The sequence below is a fragment of the Chiloscyllium plagiosum genome, unplaced genomic scaffold (genome assembly GCF_037043375.1).
Source record: "Chiloscyllium plagiosum isolate Xiang-an unplaced genomic scaffold, Cpla_swu_hap1 HiC_scaffold_1, whole genome shotgun sequence".
NCBI classification, from domain to species: Eukaryota; Metazoa; Chordata; class Chondrichthyes; order Orectolobiformes; family Hemiscylliidae; genus Chiloscyllium; species Chiloscyllium plagiosum.
This window is the reverse complement of record NW_028270139.1, coordinates 161,142,262-161,158,382: the sequence shown is the minus strand read 5'-3', so window position 1 is coordinate 161,158,382 and position 16,121 is coordinate 161,142,262. Positions and strand designations below refer to the sequence as shown.

The window sequence follows — 16,121 nt, the reverse complement described above, 5'->3', positions numbered from 1 at the left end:
GTAGCTCAGATCCTCCAACACTGGCAACATCCTTGTAAATCTTTTCTGAACCCTTTCAAGTTTCACAACATCTTTCTGATAGGAAGGAGACCAGAATTGCACACAATATTCCAACAGTGGCCTAACCAATGTCCTGTACAGCCGCAACATGACCTCCCAACTCCTGTACTCAATACTCTGACCAATAAAGGAAAGCATATCAAATGCCTTCTTCACTATCCTATCTACCTGTGACTCCACTTTCAAGGAGCTATGAACCTGCACTCCAAGGTCTCTTTGTTCAGCAACACTTCCTCGGACCTTGCCATTAAATGTATAAATCCTGCTAAGATTTGCTTTCCCAAAATGCAGCACTTCTTATTTATCTGAATGAAACTCCATCTGCCACTTCTCAGCCCATTGGCCCATCTGGTCCGGATCCTGTTGTAATCTGAGGTAACCCTCTTCGCTGTCCACTACACCTCCAATTTTGGTGTCATCTGCAAACTTACTAACTGTACCTCTCTTATGCTCGCATCCACATCATTTATGTAAATGACAAAAAGTAGAGGGCCCAGCACCAATCCTTGTGGCACTCCTTCAGGCCTCCATTGTGAAAAACAACCCTCCACCACCACCCTCTGTCTTCTACCTTTTCTTATTTCTTACCATCAGCTCAGAATAGAGCCATAGATACAGCACAGAAGAGGCCCTTTGGCCCATTATGTCAACACATATCAGAAGCACATCCACCATTTTAGAAATAACCAATCGATATGGTACTGAGACCATTGAAGATCCATCCAAACATTTATAGGCTATTTGTTTGCTTTATTTACCCACTCGTTTAAAAATGTACGTGATTGAGCAAATAAAATGTCCTATTCACAGAGTAATAGAGTCATACAGCGCGGAACTACTTATTTACGCTAATCCCACTTTCCAGCACTGACCCCATATGACACTTCAAATGCCCATCTACATACGTTTTAAGCACCCGATAAATAAAGTCTGAAAATGTTCAGTTGATCTTTAATTGGTTCAATAGCTTGTTGATTGGCTATTTCCAAAATGTTGGGTGAGTGTCTGACATTTGCACCCACTTGTTTTCTGAAATATTGGGGTGTAACATTGTATTCCTCACCCTGTTCTATTACCCTAACGCACTTTGTATGGTATGACCTGCTTGTACTGCACGCAGAACAAAACCTTTCACAGTACCTAGAACATGTAACAATAATTAATCAGATCTAATTGAGTGGTGCAACAATGATTTTACGTTGCTGACCTGATATCAGCACGCCGTAAATCAGAAAACTAAACTTGATGTCTTGTTGCTTTCTTTCCTTCTCCTTGATTCATTCTTGTGATTAAACCGCCTTGTTTCCTCCTTTCCCATGCACAGTGAATGAGTTCTGGGTGAACGTGCAGAAGACAGAAGCAGCAGAGAGATGTAATCTCCATGGGACGTACATTCTTAAAGCAGACAAGGAGAAGCTCACACTAAAAGATACCAAATCTGATCAAGTTCTGTTCAACTGGCCCTATAAGCTTCTGCGGCGGTATGGAAGGGACAAGGTAAAATTGGGCATGGTCCAGTTTGGCATTTAAACTGTTATAAGGAATGTAATCACTGTCGGTCTGTTAAGATCATACTATATTGTCTGCATATCCCCAGTTTTAAATAGTCCAGCTGTGCAGTCATATCTCCAACTGCTTTGGCCCTGGGCCCCCGTATTGTTTTGTAAACCTGTCAGCCTGTTCACTTCTTTTTCTCCTTTGTTAGATATGTCATTTGGCCACTTTAAACCTGTGCAGTTCAATACAATCATGGCTGATCTTCTGCCTCAACTGCACTGCCCCCATCTATTCCCCACATCCCTCGATTTCCTGAGAAAGCAAAAATCCTATCAATCCCAGTGCTGAATATATTCAATGATGGAAAGACCACAAGCCTCTGAAACAATTCAAAAGTTCCACAATCCTCTGTGCACATGTGACTGGGTGGAGGAGGGGAGGAATTTCCTCACCTCTATTCTGAGAGTACGGTCTGATGGCCTCCATTCCCTCTAATTTTTCTGCCAATCTCAGATCATGGCTTGACAGCAAAAGCCATTAGAAGCACCAAAAAAAGAACAGGAGTAGACCATTCAGCCCTTTGAGCCTGCTCCATCATTGGATGATCAGCCATGATCATATTCAATCAGTGCCATGTTCTTGCTTTTCTCCCCAATACCTTTTGATCTCATTATTTCTAAGAAAATATATCTAACTCTTTCTTGAAAGCATTCAATGTTTTGGCCTCAACCCCTTTCTGTGGCAGATATTTCCACCAGTTCACCACTCTCTGGGCGAAGACATTTTCTCCTCATCCCGGCCCTAAATGTCTTGGCATGCACAGAGCCTCTGAGTGGCTTTGTGACTGTACAACTTAAAGGGAATGTTGCTGCTAGCCAGGGAGAACTTCCTCTTGCTAATCCCTTACAGAAATCTCCTCAGGGCAGTTTTAGTTGCTCAGGCTGGTGTCAAAAATTCAGGTTGCCTTGCTATAGGAAGGATGTTATGGAAATGGTGCAAAAAAATATTTACAAGCATGTTACCGAGACTGGAAAGTCTTAATTATAAGGAGAGGCTGATAGGCTGGGACTCTTTTTTTTTTTTTTCCCCCCCCTGGAGCGTAAGAGTCTGAGGGGTGACCTTATGGAGATTTATAAAATCATCAGGGGCACAGATAAGATGAATAGTCAAGGTCGTCTCCCTAGGGTAGGGGAGTCCAAAACTAGCGAGTCTTGGTTTAAGATGAGAGGGGAAAGATTTAAGAGGGACCTGAGAGGCAGCTTTTTCAGAAGGTGGAAACAATTACAACTACAACATTTAAAAGAATCTGGACAGGTACCCGAATAGAAAGGGGTTAGAGAGATATGGGCCAAATGCTGGCAGATGGGACTAATTCCATTGAGGAAACCTGGTCGGCATAAATGAGTTAAGGTAACCCGAATTAAACTCGCAGAATGACACAGCACAGAAGGAGGCCATACGTCCCATTGTGCTTGATCTTTGAAAGAGCCAATCAAGCTTCGTCTGACTTCTCCTGTTGTTTCCTGAAAGTATTCACCCAATTCTCTCAGAAAAGTTACCAATAAATCTGCTTTATTATCCTCTCGCGCATTGCATTCCTGATTTATCATCTTTTCTTTCTTCCAAGCAATGCCCCTCCCTCAGCTCTCTGCCCCAGGTTCTCTTGGCAATTATTTTTAATCTGTGTCCCTTGGTTTTCGTTTCCCCGCTTAGGAGAAACGTAAAAAGCAATTTTGGATGCATTTAAGTTTTATAAATGTTCTAGGAAGCTAGCAGATGAGTCAAAAAAGAAAATGCTGCACACGGCTAATCTTTAAATCACTTCAAATTATTTATGTCCTTGGATGGAAACTGAAATGCCACAGGGAAAGCATATTCACTCTCCACACCATTTGGTTATCGACGTGCCACTTAGAAATCTTTTTGCATCCTAAATATAACTTTTTATTGTGGTCACAAGGCCGACGACTACAGACAGCCTCCTGATCTTAACACTTCAACTGTAACGGTGCACATTTTGTTTTTCCATTCCCCAGCTTTAGTTGCTTTTGACACAGTGCGTCACCTGCTGTGTTTAATTTTCCAGCTTGAGGTATTAAGTTTTATTAAAATTCACTGCACAGAGGAAGTGGCTCACCAGAGGAAACCCGGCTCAGGGTGTCTTGACGCAGACTCCCCACTTGAGTTCTTCACAATCACTCTGAGAGACAGAAGGCCCAACTATGCTGAAGATTGAAGCTGTCTGTTTTTGCCTTGTCACAGTGCGATAGATTTTTTTTTTGGTTACATAGAACTCGCAGCATAGAGCCCAATGTTCTGCTCCACACAAGCCACCTCCAACTTCATTTACTTCACCTATTTTTGTCCGCTTGCATCTGAATGGCTTCACCTTAAGTGCACCTATACTGTTCTGCATGCTGACATTTGTAGTAAATTCACATCCTGATGAGAAGAAGGTTTTTATTTCCTTTTTCAGGATTATGAGCGACCACCCAGCATTTTATTTTCACGAGTTTCAGTCTCCTCCAATTGGAACAGTCATAGAGTCTTAGAGATGTACAGCATGGAAACAGCCCCTTCAGTCCAATCCATCCATGGCGACCAGATATCCCAACCCAATCTAGTCCCACCTGTCAGCACCCGGCCCATATCCCTCCAAACCCTCCCTATTCGTATACCTGCAACTTTTAACTTAAGGATAATTATTTCATAGGATGTGGGCATCACTGGCAAGCAGATTAGTTCAGGCACAGCTACTGGAAAGCTCTGTGCTCGCTGATTGGTCTGCCAGTGAACAGTGCCTGCTTCCAGGAGTCACTCCCTCGCATGGACGTTGGAGATCTGCACAGCAACAAAGCAAAATCTTTGCAGACAATGTTCCTGGGAAGGCCAATATTCGCCCTTCCCGAACTGCTGTTGAACTGAGTGGCTTGCTGGGTCATTCCACAGAGTGGCCAGGCTTCTGTCACGTTGCGACAGTACTCAACAAGTAGGAAAGTTAAGGATGACTGATTTCCAAGAGTGAGCTGGCTGGGTTTTTATTACGAATGAAAGCTAGTTTTAGAAATGGTAATGTCGAGGGTTTCATTTCCTGATTCATGAATAGAATTTAAATTCTTCCAGCTATGGTGGTGAGATTTGAATACGTGTCCCCAAAGCATTGGCCGCACTCTCTACATTACTAGCCCAATGACCTAATTATTAGGCCAACACTTCCCCATATCCAGCCTGTTAATCTCTTCGATGACTTAAAAGAGCTCTATCATTTTTGCGCTTTTTTTTCATACCATAAGGGGAACCTAGTTCGGCAAATAAGTAATAGAGCATATGCAGATCAGACTACGTGGATGGAGATAGGAGGAGGTAAACATGGAGAGCAAACACTGAGAGGACAGCAGAGTGGCAGTGTCAGGACTGGGTTTGGGTGGGATGCTCTTTGGAGAGTTGGTGTGGACTCGATGGGTCAAAAGGCCTGCTTCCACGCTGTAGAAATTCTGACATTCTATGATCTCATAATCAAAGACCAATTGCTCCGAATGGTGTAATTCTCTACTACAGACTTGGCCATAATTCGATTTATTCTGTGTCAACTTGCACTTGTGGAGACTGAGATTCTTGTTTGTTTTTTTAAATTATCATAGTACTGTCTTGGATTGAAAGTTATTTTGAAAATAATGTTCCAGATGGTCTTAAGTAAAATCAGCCAATGCATAACTACTCAAACTAGTGTGGCTATCATCTAACACACAGAACACAGAATAACTTGCTCGAAGCTCAAATGTTTCCAAATCATCACTTCCCTCAGCCACAGCTAAGCGGGTAACACCATTACTGCTGAGTGAGAAGATCTGTGTGAGAAGATGCTATTATTTATATTCATTCAGAGGATGTGGACATCACTGGCTAGACCAGCATTTATCACCCATTCCTAATTGCCCAGAAGATAGTTGAAAGTCAATCACATTATTGAGTCTGGAATAGACCAGACAAGGATGGTAGTTTCCTCCCCTCAAGGACATTAGTGAACCAGATGATTTCTCTGACAGTCGACAATAGTCATCGTCAGACTCTTAGTTCCAGATTTTTATTGATTTCAAGTCCCACCATCTGCCATGATGGGATTCAAAACTGCATCACCAGAATATTAGCTTGGGTCTCTAGATTAACAGTCTATTAATAGATATATAATACCACTTGGCCATTGCCTCTGCACAGTCAAGATAAAGATCTTGGCTGAGACTTCAGTGCAGTATAGGAGAAGTGCTATCTTGTCAGGTATAACATTTCACGAGATGTTACATGACGTTTCCTTCTGCCACATTAGGTGGATGTAAAAACTACAATCAAATGGCATCAACATCGACATCACCAGTTTCCAAATCTCTTCTCTTCTTTTCCCCCCCCCCCCCCAACACACCTCATCCCAGATCCAACCCTCCAACTCAGCACCTCCCTCTTGACATGTCCGACCTGTCCATCTTCCTTCCTATTTGTTCCAACCTATCACAGCCAGCTCCCCCACCTGCATCCCACCTACCTTCCGTCTCACCCCCAGCCCCCATCCCTTCCCACATTCATGATGAAGGGCTTATACCCAAAATGTTGACTCTCCTGCTCCTTGGATGCTGCCTCACCTACTGTGCTTTTCCACACTCTTCCACTCTGACTCTCCATCTGCAGTCCTCACTTTCTTCTAGTTTTAAAAACTCCTATGGCAAGTCGTTTCAAACACTAGCAGGGGGGTTCTGCCCATTGTCTTAGTTCTTGTTCCTGAAACACTGTATATGGTCAGCCTCATGCTGCTGTGGATAGGTTCTGGGCACCATGCGCATTTAATGCAGCATTTTCTACATTGCAGTAGCCACTAAGAAACTGAGGAAGATACATCATTTCACTGAGCTTTCATGTGAGATTCTTTTCTTGCAAAAGTGATCCTGTCTTTGGGTGACACCTTTTTTAACTCTTATTTTTTCTCTTGTCGGCAGGTCATGTTTTCATTCGAGGCTGGGCGCAGATGTGATTCCGGTGCGGGGAACTTCACCTTTGAGACCAAGCATGGCAACGACATCTTCCTGCTGGTGGAGAGCAGCATCCTGGAACAGAAGGCCCAGGCTGAGGGGATCCGCCGAAGTCTCCCCCCGTCAGAGGCAGGAGACCATGCTGCCTTGAGCTCAGTGGAACGGAGCCCCGAATGCCCATCACTTGATGCATCCCCGGCCCTTTCCTCCGAGGTGTTGGTGGTGGTGGGCACCAGCAGTGGGGGTCCAGCAGGCAGCCCTGACCACAAATCCGGTTTAACTGAGGGCCAGGCCACACCCCACAGAAAGGAGCAGGCCCCGCCGCGGGGTGCGGAGGAGAAGGAGTTGTCCAAACTCCTCAAGAACCGGAGTCTGCCAGAGCCCCCGGCTGTGGGCCCCCCGACGCCACCAAGGTCCCCCAAGATGTCCGCGTCGAGCAGCGATCTGGCCTCCGTCTACTCTGACCCCGTGGACGCCCTGACCGTCGGCAAGTGTGGCTCAGACTGCCTGTACTCCGAGCCAGTTGACAGCGTCCCGACGTGCAAGCCCCAGGAGCCTGCGGCCTGGAAGGGCTTCAAAGACCGGAAAGCGCCAGGGCAGAGGGCGGAGCCTCTGTACGCGGACATTTACGAGCGGGTGAACCAGGATTTCTCCCGGCTTGCCCCTGGCGCTGGCCCAGCGGAGGAGCATATCTACGACGAGCCGGAGGGCCGGGCATTCCAGCAGGTCCTGGAGGCCCGGGCCCCCTACCCCCTGCCCCCCTTCACTGCCATCTACGACCAAGCTCAGCTGGCAGACTCGGCCGCTTGGAGAAGGAAGGGGTGCGTGGCAGGGCATGCTGGGAAGGACGACGGCTCGGGCTCACCCCCACCGAGGGCCGTCGAGGCACAAGCTGCCAAACCAAAAAAGCCCAAGCCCTTGCCTGCACCGAAACCCACCAGCGGGCCATTTGTAAAAGACAGGCGGGCAGACATCAAGGAGTCTGGGAGGGAGCTAGTTAACCCTGAGCGGCCAACGCTTAAAACCAATTTCAACAGCTCGAATAACTGCATCTACAGTAAGGTTGTGAAGCCCAAGCGGCTGGAGAAAGAAGTGTCAGTGGACGACGTCAACATTAAGCCAGAGTCAATTTATGAAGATCTTGGGAACCTTTGATAGATTCAGTCAGCTCTTCTGGGTATTTCTTTGTTTTGGCTCTTAAAACAAATTGTAATTCTTTGTTCACGTGTGTCTCTGCGAGTGCTGTTACAAGCAGGGATACAATATTATTACCTCATCTTATGAACAGCAAAGATTAAACTATGATCGGTATCATTGGTATGTCCGTGTGTTCGACTAAATGGTGAAACTGAGATGAATTTTACATACTGAGATACAAAAGACTGCATCTCTAGAAAATGTTTTCACAGAGCCATGTACCAGAATGGACAAATTTCCTCTTCTCTATATTAAATGTGAAAAGAGCCCTAATGTGATTGTGACGTCCCCTAGCTCAGTTCCTCTTGGGCTTGTAGCAGGAGATCAACAGTCCAATTTTCTTAGACATCCACTTGGCCCTGCTTCCTAGTTTTGGTGGACCATGTGGAACGAGGATTTCTCAATTCATCCTGAGCAGAAACTTCAAGCCGACTCCTGTTTACAAATGAAACAAAAACTGAAGTTGCTGGAAAAGCTCGGCAGGTCTGGCAGCATCTGTGGAGAGAAAACAGTTAATGTTTCGGGTCTGGTGACCCTTCCTCAGAGCTGTTTACAATGTTCCACCTGCCATGTGGTGAGATGTAGGATGACTCTGTTAAGGGATGGGTGAGAAGAAGAGGAGAACATACAATATTGGGGAAAGCCTCTTGCAAAAGATGGACAAGAAGATCATGCCACAGAAGTAGATGTTTCTTACACACAATAGAAAAGTGCCCAAATGGTGGTACTGAATCTGGAACACCTTTTTTGTTTTTGTCACCAACTATCTGTGGTGAAAGAGACCTCACCAATATGTGCTGTGAAGTTTACTTGTTTGAATGAGAACTATTAACTCTTCATGAGGACTGTTTGCCAGACCTTCCTTTTATAGTGGCCATGTAGACACTTTTTATTTCCTCGTTGTTATTCCAGAGCCATTATTGTTTTCTGTTATGTGTATTGTGCTTTGAGGATGTATGGAATCATATAGTCATTCTGTAAAATATGTGTTGTTTGTGATCCTGCTTCACTGTATGACTGCTCACGAAAACAATTCATTGATGCTGCAGGTAGGAGTAAAAACAATATGGGCAAGTGATGGTTTTGTTTTTCTGTCTCTAAATTCTGTTTCTTGCACCAGTGACTCCTTACCAAGTTGCTGCAGTTGGAAAATTGGCTTGTGGGCACAGGATCAATATCCCTCGATTATTGAGGGAATTGATGTTATTTTCTTAACCATACAGTCTTCCTTTGGAGAATAGTGCCAAGTGGCTGAAGGATTTGCAGGTTGTTGGGCTGTAATATGAATGCTCTTTCTGTGGCAATGAACACACATTGACCAAAAGGTGGGACATTAGACCTCGAGATTGGAAGGGCTTCATGAACTCTTGCAGTCCATTTAACAAAGTGAAGAGGTCACTCATTTCCACTCACTACGTTTTTCATCTAGTAGGAACTGCACTCAGTCCAGAACTGCATCCATTTGTCAGAGCTTTCTGGAGCAGTTTTTAGAGGTGGGAATACAGACCTTGAGCCAAATATTTGCTGACTGAGGGATTGGGAAGAGGGAAATAAAAATGGCAATGTTCATGTTTGTGACCAAATAAACCTGTTGGCTGTTGACAGTAGCCGCCCACTGATCCTGCTCCTGTAAAGTTATAGGCCAAGCTTTTTAATTACAAAATACATATAGCATAGAAATGGGCCATTCATCAATCAACTTATTATGCTCCATGTAACTCTTTCCCTCCCATCAAATTATCCTTTTATTCCTTTCTACTCTTGTGTTTATTTAACCTCCCCTTTGACTACTCCATGGTCGCATTCCACATTCTAACCAAACTGTAAGTCATGCCTGACGTTTTGTAGATCTCTGAATACATTGTCTTTGAATAAATTGTCAGAACATCAAAAGAGAAGTGTAGAACTGGCAAATTTTGAAGTTCAGCCTTGAATTCCAAAACTTACAGGTGAAGTAAAACTTGGGAGAGTAGTGATGGATATCAGGTAGATTGGTCAGGCAGAATTAATGCAGTAATTAATACAGATAAATTTAATGCAGTAAATAGAGAAGTTTTGGATGAAAAATATGCAATTTGGAAGGGGATACAGGAACATAAAGAAAGAGAGAGAAGCCTGGGGGGAAATGTGCACAAATTGACAGCAGTGAGAAAAGGTTAAAAGGGCAGAGGGAATCCTGGACTTTACAAATGGACAGGGAGTACAAAAGCAAGGAAATTATGGTGAACCCTTAGAAAACCCTGGCTGAACCTCAACTGCAGTGTTGGAGTATCCTTGTTAAACGAGGTGCTCAAAGGGTAGGTGAGAATGATAGATCAGCCATACACCTAATGAATGGTGCAATAGGCTTGAAGGGCTGAATGGCCTACTCCTGGTTAACTTTTGGGAACTATTATGGGAAAAATGTGAGGGCTTTAGAGAGGACATGGAAAATATTCACGAGAATGATTCCAGGGATGAGGAATGTCCTTTACATGAATAGCTTGGAGAAGGTGGGGTCGCTATCATTGAAGCGTTCTGGCCTAAATGTGACTGCACACCCACAGTTATGTGGTTACAAACATCCCATGTAAGATTTAAAAAAAAAATCTCTCTTCTATTAATGCACTTCTCCCAACCTAAATATTTGACCAAACTTTTGGACACCTGTCATAATATCTTCTCTTGCCAGTATAAAATTTTGGTTGAACGGCCCTGTGGAGTACCTTGGGGCCTTTTACTAAAGGTAGTGGTGCTAGGAAACAAAATATTCACCTTTTGGTCATCTTGGACAGCTGATACAGTTCCAGGTGTTTTGTGATCTTTCCAGTAAAAGGTTTAAGATTAATTTGTCCAGTAATTCGTGGATATATGTTAGGAGTTTATTTTGTCTGCTATGGAACCCTTAGTTCCTAAGCATGAGACAACAAAATAATTAAAGATTTCTGCTATCATTAATTCTCTCTTGTTAATCTTCGCTGGCACCCTGTTCTGATATTGCATTTTGTTTTTTGCAAGGAAGAAAATAAACTGCAAGATCCTTGGGGAAATACCAGTTTTTTTTTTCAAACTTTAAATATGATTAATCAAAGGTCAATTTGCTTCCAAGGCAATGCCTTGTATTTATCTAGTTAATACCCGCAAAGGTTGATCCCCAGCAGATTGTCATCTTTGAGGAGAGATGTTAAAGCCATGGTTATGTTTCCAATTTATTTTATCATCTTTCTCTCTTCCTGTCTGCCCTTGAGGGTTAACTGATTGACAGTCCTGGTTCAAAGCAGATGGTTTCTGATATTTATTTTCAACCAACATAACTAAACCAGACCATTGTCTCATTGCTGTCTGTGGTAACTGCACCATTCAAATTGGTTTGCTCTAGTACTTCTGTTAATACCATGAAGATACTTCCAAAAATTACTTCAGCTCTGAATTGTTTTCTGAGATGCTGATGTTTTGGGAAGTGTTGTATATGTCCAAGTTCAAAAAGAAGGGGCTAAAATTCTTGTTAAAGAAAGAACATTTTGGATAGTTCATTCCCATAGTTGATAAGACCATAAGACATAGGAGCGGAAGTAAGGCCATTCGACCAATCGAGTCCACTCCGCCATTCAATCATGGCTGATGGGCATTTCAACTCCACTTACCCGCATTCTCCCCGTAGCCTTTAATTCCTTGTGACATCAAGAATTTATCAATTTCTGCCTTGAAGACATTTAGCGTCCCAGCCTCCACTGCACTCTGCGGCAATGAATTCCACAGGCCCACCACTCTCTGGCTGAAGAAATGTCTCCGCATTTCTGTTCTGAATTTACCCCCTCTAATTCTAAGGCTGTGTCCACGGGTCCTAGTCTCCTCGCCTAATGGAAACAATTTCCTAGCGTCCACCCTCGCCAAGCCATGTATTATCTTGTAAGTTTCTATTAGATCTCCCCTTAATCTTCTAAACTCCGATGAATACAATCCCAGGATCCTCAGCTGTTCCTCATATGTTAGACCTACCATCCCAGGGATCATCCGTGTGAATCTCCGCTGGACATGCTCCAGTGCCAATATGTCCTTCCTGAGGTGTGGGGACCAAAACTGGACACAGTACTCCAAATAGGGCCTAACCAGAGCTTTATAAAGTCTCAGTAGCACAACGGTGCTTTTATATTCCAACCCTCTTGAGATAATTGACAACATTGCATTCGCTTTCTTAATCACGGACTCAACCTGCATGTTTACCTTAGAGAATCCTCAACTAGCACTCCCAGATCCCTCTGTACTTTGGCTTTACGAATTTTCTCACTGTTTAGAAAGTAGTCCATGCTTCTATTCTTTTTTCCAAAGTGCAAGACCTCGCATTTGCTCACATTGAATTCCATCTGCTATTTCCTGTTCTGAATTTCTGTTCTGAATTTAATCCAACATGATGAGGTTGATGCTGCAAGAGCTGGCTGTTTAATAATAATGTGATATATTTAAAGCTTGTTAACTGATCTGCTTAAGTTATTCGATGTCTGACATTTTTATACAGATGTGTAATAATTTCTTGTAACAAAAATACATACTTTTAAAATGTAAATTCCTGATTGACCAATTATAGTTAAATGTAGTTTGTACATCCATCATTTTAAAATAGGTGACCAACAAGTAATTTGTGATTATCAGAATAGCTACTGCATAAAATTGTTTTCTTGAGATTGTTGACTTTGTCTTTGCTGCATGAAAAGCTTGTGGTTTTTGTTCTGCTGGGATTGTGGGAATTAGTTGGAGAGGAGGATTTTGAAGTGGGAAGGAAGGGCGTGGTATTGAATAATTAGGCTCATTTAACAAGCTGGTGCAGACATGATGGGTTGAACGGCCTCATTCTGTGCCATAACACTTCTGTGATTCTGTGGTAGTGAGATGGGGCAGAACTACAGGCCAGTTTCACCTGTTAGATGTTACACTTTCCATCAGATATCACATGAAAACAAATTGTACAGGAGAACTGAATTGGTCAGAACAGTCTGGGATGACGTTTTAGTTTCCTTTTGTGTCTAGAAGCATGTGATTTCTCCCATGACCAAATCAAAAGTTTATGGGTTCTCTCCAGACATTTAAACAGGAAATCTAGACTGAAACACCCAATGCAATATCATTGGAATAACTGTGTTGTGGATGAAATCAAAATCCGAAGTCCTTGCTTACTGTTACTAAAGAGGTTAAGGAACTAGAAGCAAAAGCACAAAGGAGTTAGGTCATATACAGGATTTGCCAAGAATGAAGTGTTTGAGATATAGACTGGAATGGCTAGGACCTTTTTCACTGGAGAATTGGAGGTGCGGGTGGTGATCTTATTGAGATTCGTGAGGGGCATAGTTCAGATGAATGACAAGAATCTTTTCCCTTGTGTTCAAAACTAGGGGGCATATTTTTAAGGTGAGAGGAGGAAGATTTAAAAAGGATATGAAGGGCAACTTTTTTTTACAGTGATTCATTCTAAGTTTGCTCGCTGAGCTGGTAGGTTTGTTCTCAGACGTTTCATCACATGCTAGGTAATATCATCTGTGAGCCTCCAATGAAATGTTGGTGTTCTGCCCCACTTGTTATTTATCTGTCTCGGTTTGTTGTGGTAGGTGATATCATTTCTGGTTCTGTTTCTGAGAGGTTAGCAAACGGGGTGCAAATCCATATGTTTGTTGATGGAGTTCCGGTTTGAATGCCAGGCCTCTAGGAATTCCAGTGCCTGTCCTAGGATGGATGTATTGTCCCAGTCAAACTTGGGTCCCTTTTCGTTTGTGTGTATGGATACCAGTTGAAACTTTATTGCTGGAACAGCACAGCAGGTCAGGCAGCATCCAGGGAACAGGAGATTCGACGTTTCGGGCACAGGCCCTTCTTCAGGAATCCTGAAGAAGGGCCTGTGCCCGAAACGTCGAATCTCCTGTTCCCTGGATGCTGCCTGACCTGCTGTGCTGTTCCAGCAATAAAGTTTCAACTTTGATCTCCAGCATCTGCAGACCTCACTTTCTCCTGTATGGATACCAGTGATAGTTGGTCATGATGGCTAGTTGGTGCTCATATGTTGTGGTGGCTAGCTTCCTGCTCGTTTGTCCAATGTAATGTTTGTGGTAGTCCTTGCGGGGTATTTTGTATATGATGTTTGTTCTACTGGTTGTTGGTACAGGATCCTTGTAAATTCATCAGGAGCTGTTTCAGCGTGCTGGTAGGTTTGTGGGCTACCATGATGACTAGGGGCCAGAGTAGTCTGGTCGTCATCTCTGAGATGTCTTTGGTATGAGTTACGGTGTCTAGAGTCTCTGGGTGTGTTGTGTCTTGTTCAGGTCTGTATTCTTGTTCAGGATTTCCACTCTGTAAAGAACTCCTTTGATCCTCTTAAACACTTTAATTAGGCCATCTCTTAATCTTAAGGAAATTTTTAAAAAAAGTTTATGTAATTGTAATTGGTCCTGAAACTTTATCCTGTATTTAGCTACTTGGAATAAGAAAGAAGGTAAAATGTGAAGCTAGAAGACATTATGAAGAGAGAGAGTAAGAAGAGGGATTTTGCAGAATAGTCAGGTGACATCCATGGAATAGATGTGGGAGGGTCATGGATAACTCTGAGAATTAGATTAGATTAGATTACAGTGTGGAAACAGGCCCTTCGGCCCAACAAGTCCACACCGACCCGCCGAAGCGAAACCCACCCATACCCCTACATTTACCCCTTACCTGACACTACGGGCAATTTAGCATGGCCAATTCACCTGACCCTGCACATCTTTGGACTGTGGGAGGAAACCGGAGCACCCGGAGGAAACCCACACAGACACGGGGAGAATGTGCAAACTCCACACAGTCAGTCGCCTGAGGCGGGAATTGAACCCGGGTCTCTGGCGCTGTGAGGCAGCAGTGCTAACCACTGTGCCACCGTGTCGCCCACGAATGTAAGGACTGCAGATGCTAGAGATCAGAGTTGAGACTGTGGTGCTGGAAAAACACAGCAGGTCAGGCAGCATCGAAGGAACAGGAGAGTTTATGTTTTAGGCATAAGCCCTTCATCAGGAATGAGGCTTTTGGGCCAAGGGGGCTGAGAGATAAATGGGAGGGGGTTGGGTGGGAAGGTCGCTGGGAATGTTTCAGGTAGATGAAGGGGGGGGTGAAAGTGATAGGTCGAAAAGAAGGGTGGAACGGATAGATGGGAAAGGTGATGGACAGGTCAAGAGGGCGGTGCTGAGTTGGAGGCTTTGGACTGGGATAAAGTGGGGATAGGGGAAATGAGGAAACTGGTGAAATCCACATTGATTCCATGTGGTTGTAGGATCCCAAGGTGGAAGATGAGACATTCTTCCTCCAGGCATTGGGTGGTTAGGGTTTGATGATTGAGGAGGCCCAGGACCTGCATGTCCTTGATGGAGTGGGAGGGGGAGTTGAAGTGCTCAGTCATGAGGTGGTGGGGTTGGTTGCTGCGGGTGTCCCAGAGATGTTCTCTGAAACGATCCGCAAGTTGGCATCCTGCCTCCATGATGTAGAGGTGACCACATCGGGTGCAATGGATACAGTAGATGTGGAAGGATAACATTCAGTTTGTTCACAAAGGGCTATTGCCTGATGTGAGATGTGTCCATTAGGATCTGGCCTAAATGTGACTCCAGTCATAGAATGATATAGCACGGAAACAGACTCTTTGGTCCAACTAGTCCATGCTGAACATAATCCCAATCTAAACTAGTCCCACCTGCCTGTTTCTGGCTCATATCCCTCCAAACCTTTCCTATTCATGTACTTATCGAAATATCTTTTAAATGCTGTAACTGTGCCCACATCCTCCACTTCCTCAGCAAGTTAATTCCACATGCAAACCAACCTCTTTTTTTTTTAAAAAAAAATTGGCCTTCATGTCTTTTTTAAAAGATTCTCTCCTCTCATCTTACGAATATGCCCCCTAGTTATTAAATATCCCATCCGAGGGAAAAAACACCTACCATTAACCCTATCAATTATCTCTAGTGATTTTATAAACCTTATCAGGTCATCTCTGAACCTCCTGTACTCCAGTGGAAAATATAACTCAAACCTTCCATACCTGGCAAATCCTGTTAAATTTCTTCTGAACCCTCTCCAGCTTATTAATATCCTTCCTAAAACTGGGTGAGCAGAACTGGATGTAGTTTTCCAGAAGAGGCCTCACCAATGTCTTGTACAACCTCATCATGACTTCCCAACTCCTGTACTCAAAAACCTGAGCATTGAAGGCAAGCGTGCTAAATGCCATTTTAACCAGTCTGTCTAAATATGATGCAAGCTTCAAAGAATTACGTACCTGAACCACTAGGTCCCTTGCATTTATCCAAATTGAACTCCATCTGCCATTAGTTGTACAATAACATTGACCTTTGATAC

The 16,121-nt window shown here is 43.7% G+C and overlaps 1 protein-coding gene across 2 annotated transcripts in view; it reads left to right on the top strand.

Moving 5' to 3' along the window:
* The window catches only part of dok1b (docking protein 1b), a 78,965-nt gene extending 66,534 nt beyond the window's left edge, over window positions 1-12,431 (top strand). For both annotated transcript variants that reach the window (XM_043691278.2, XM_043691371.2), the window contains exons 4-5: window positions 1,385-1,557; window positions 6,543-12,431. In XM_043691278.2, the coding sequence (XP_043547213.1) occupies window positions 1,385-1,557; window positions 6,543-7,730 (1,361 nt within the window). In that variant the 3' untranslated portion in view covers window positions 7,731-12,431. The remainder of the gene's footprint in view (window positions 1-1,384; window positions 1,558-6,542) is intronic.
* Window positions 12,432-16,121: the final 3,690 nt, after the last annotated feature.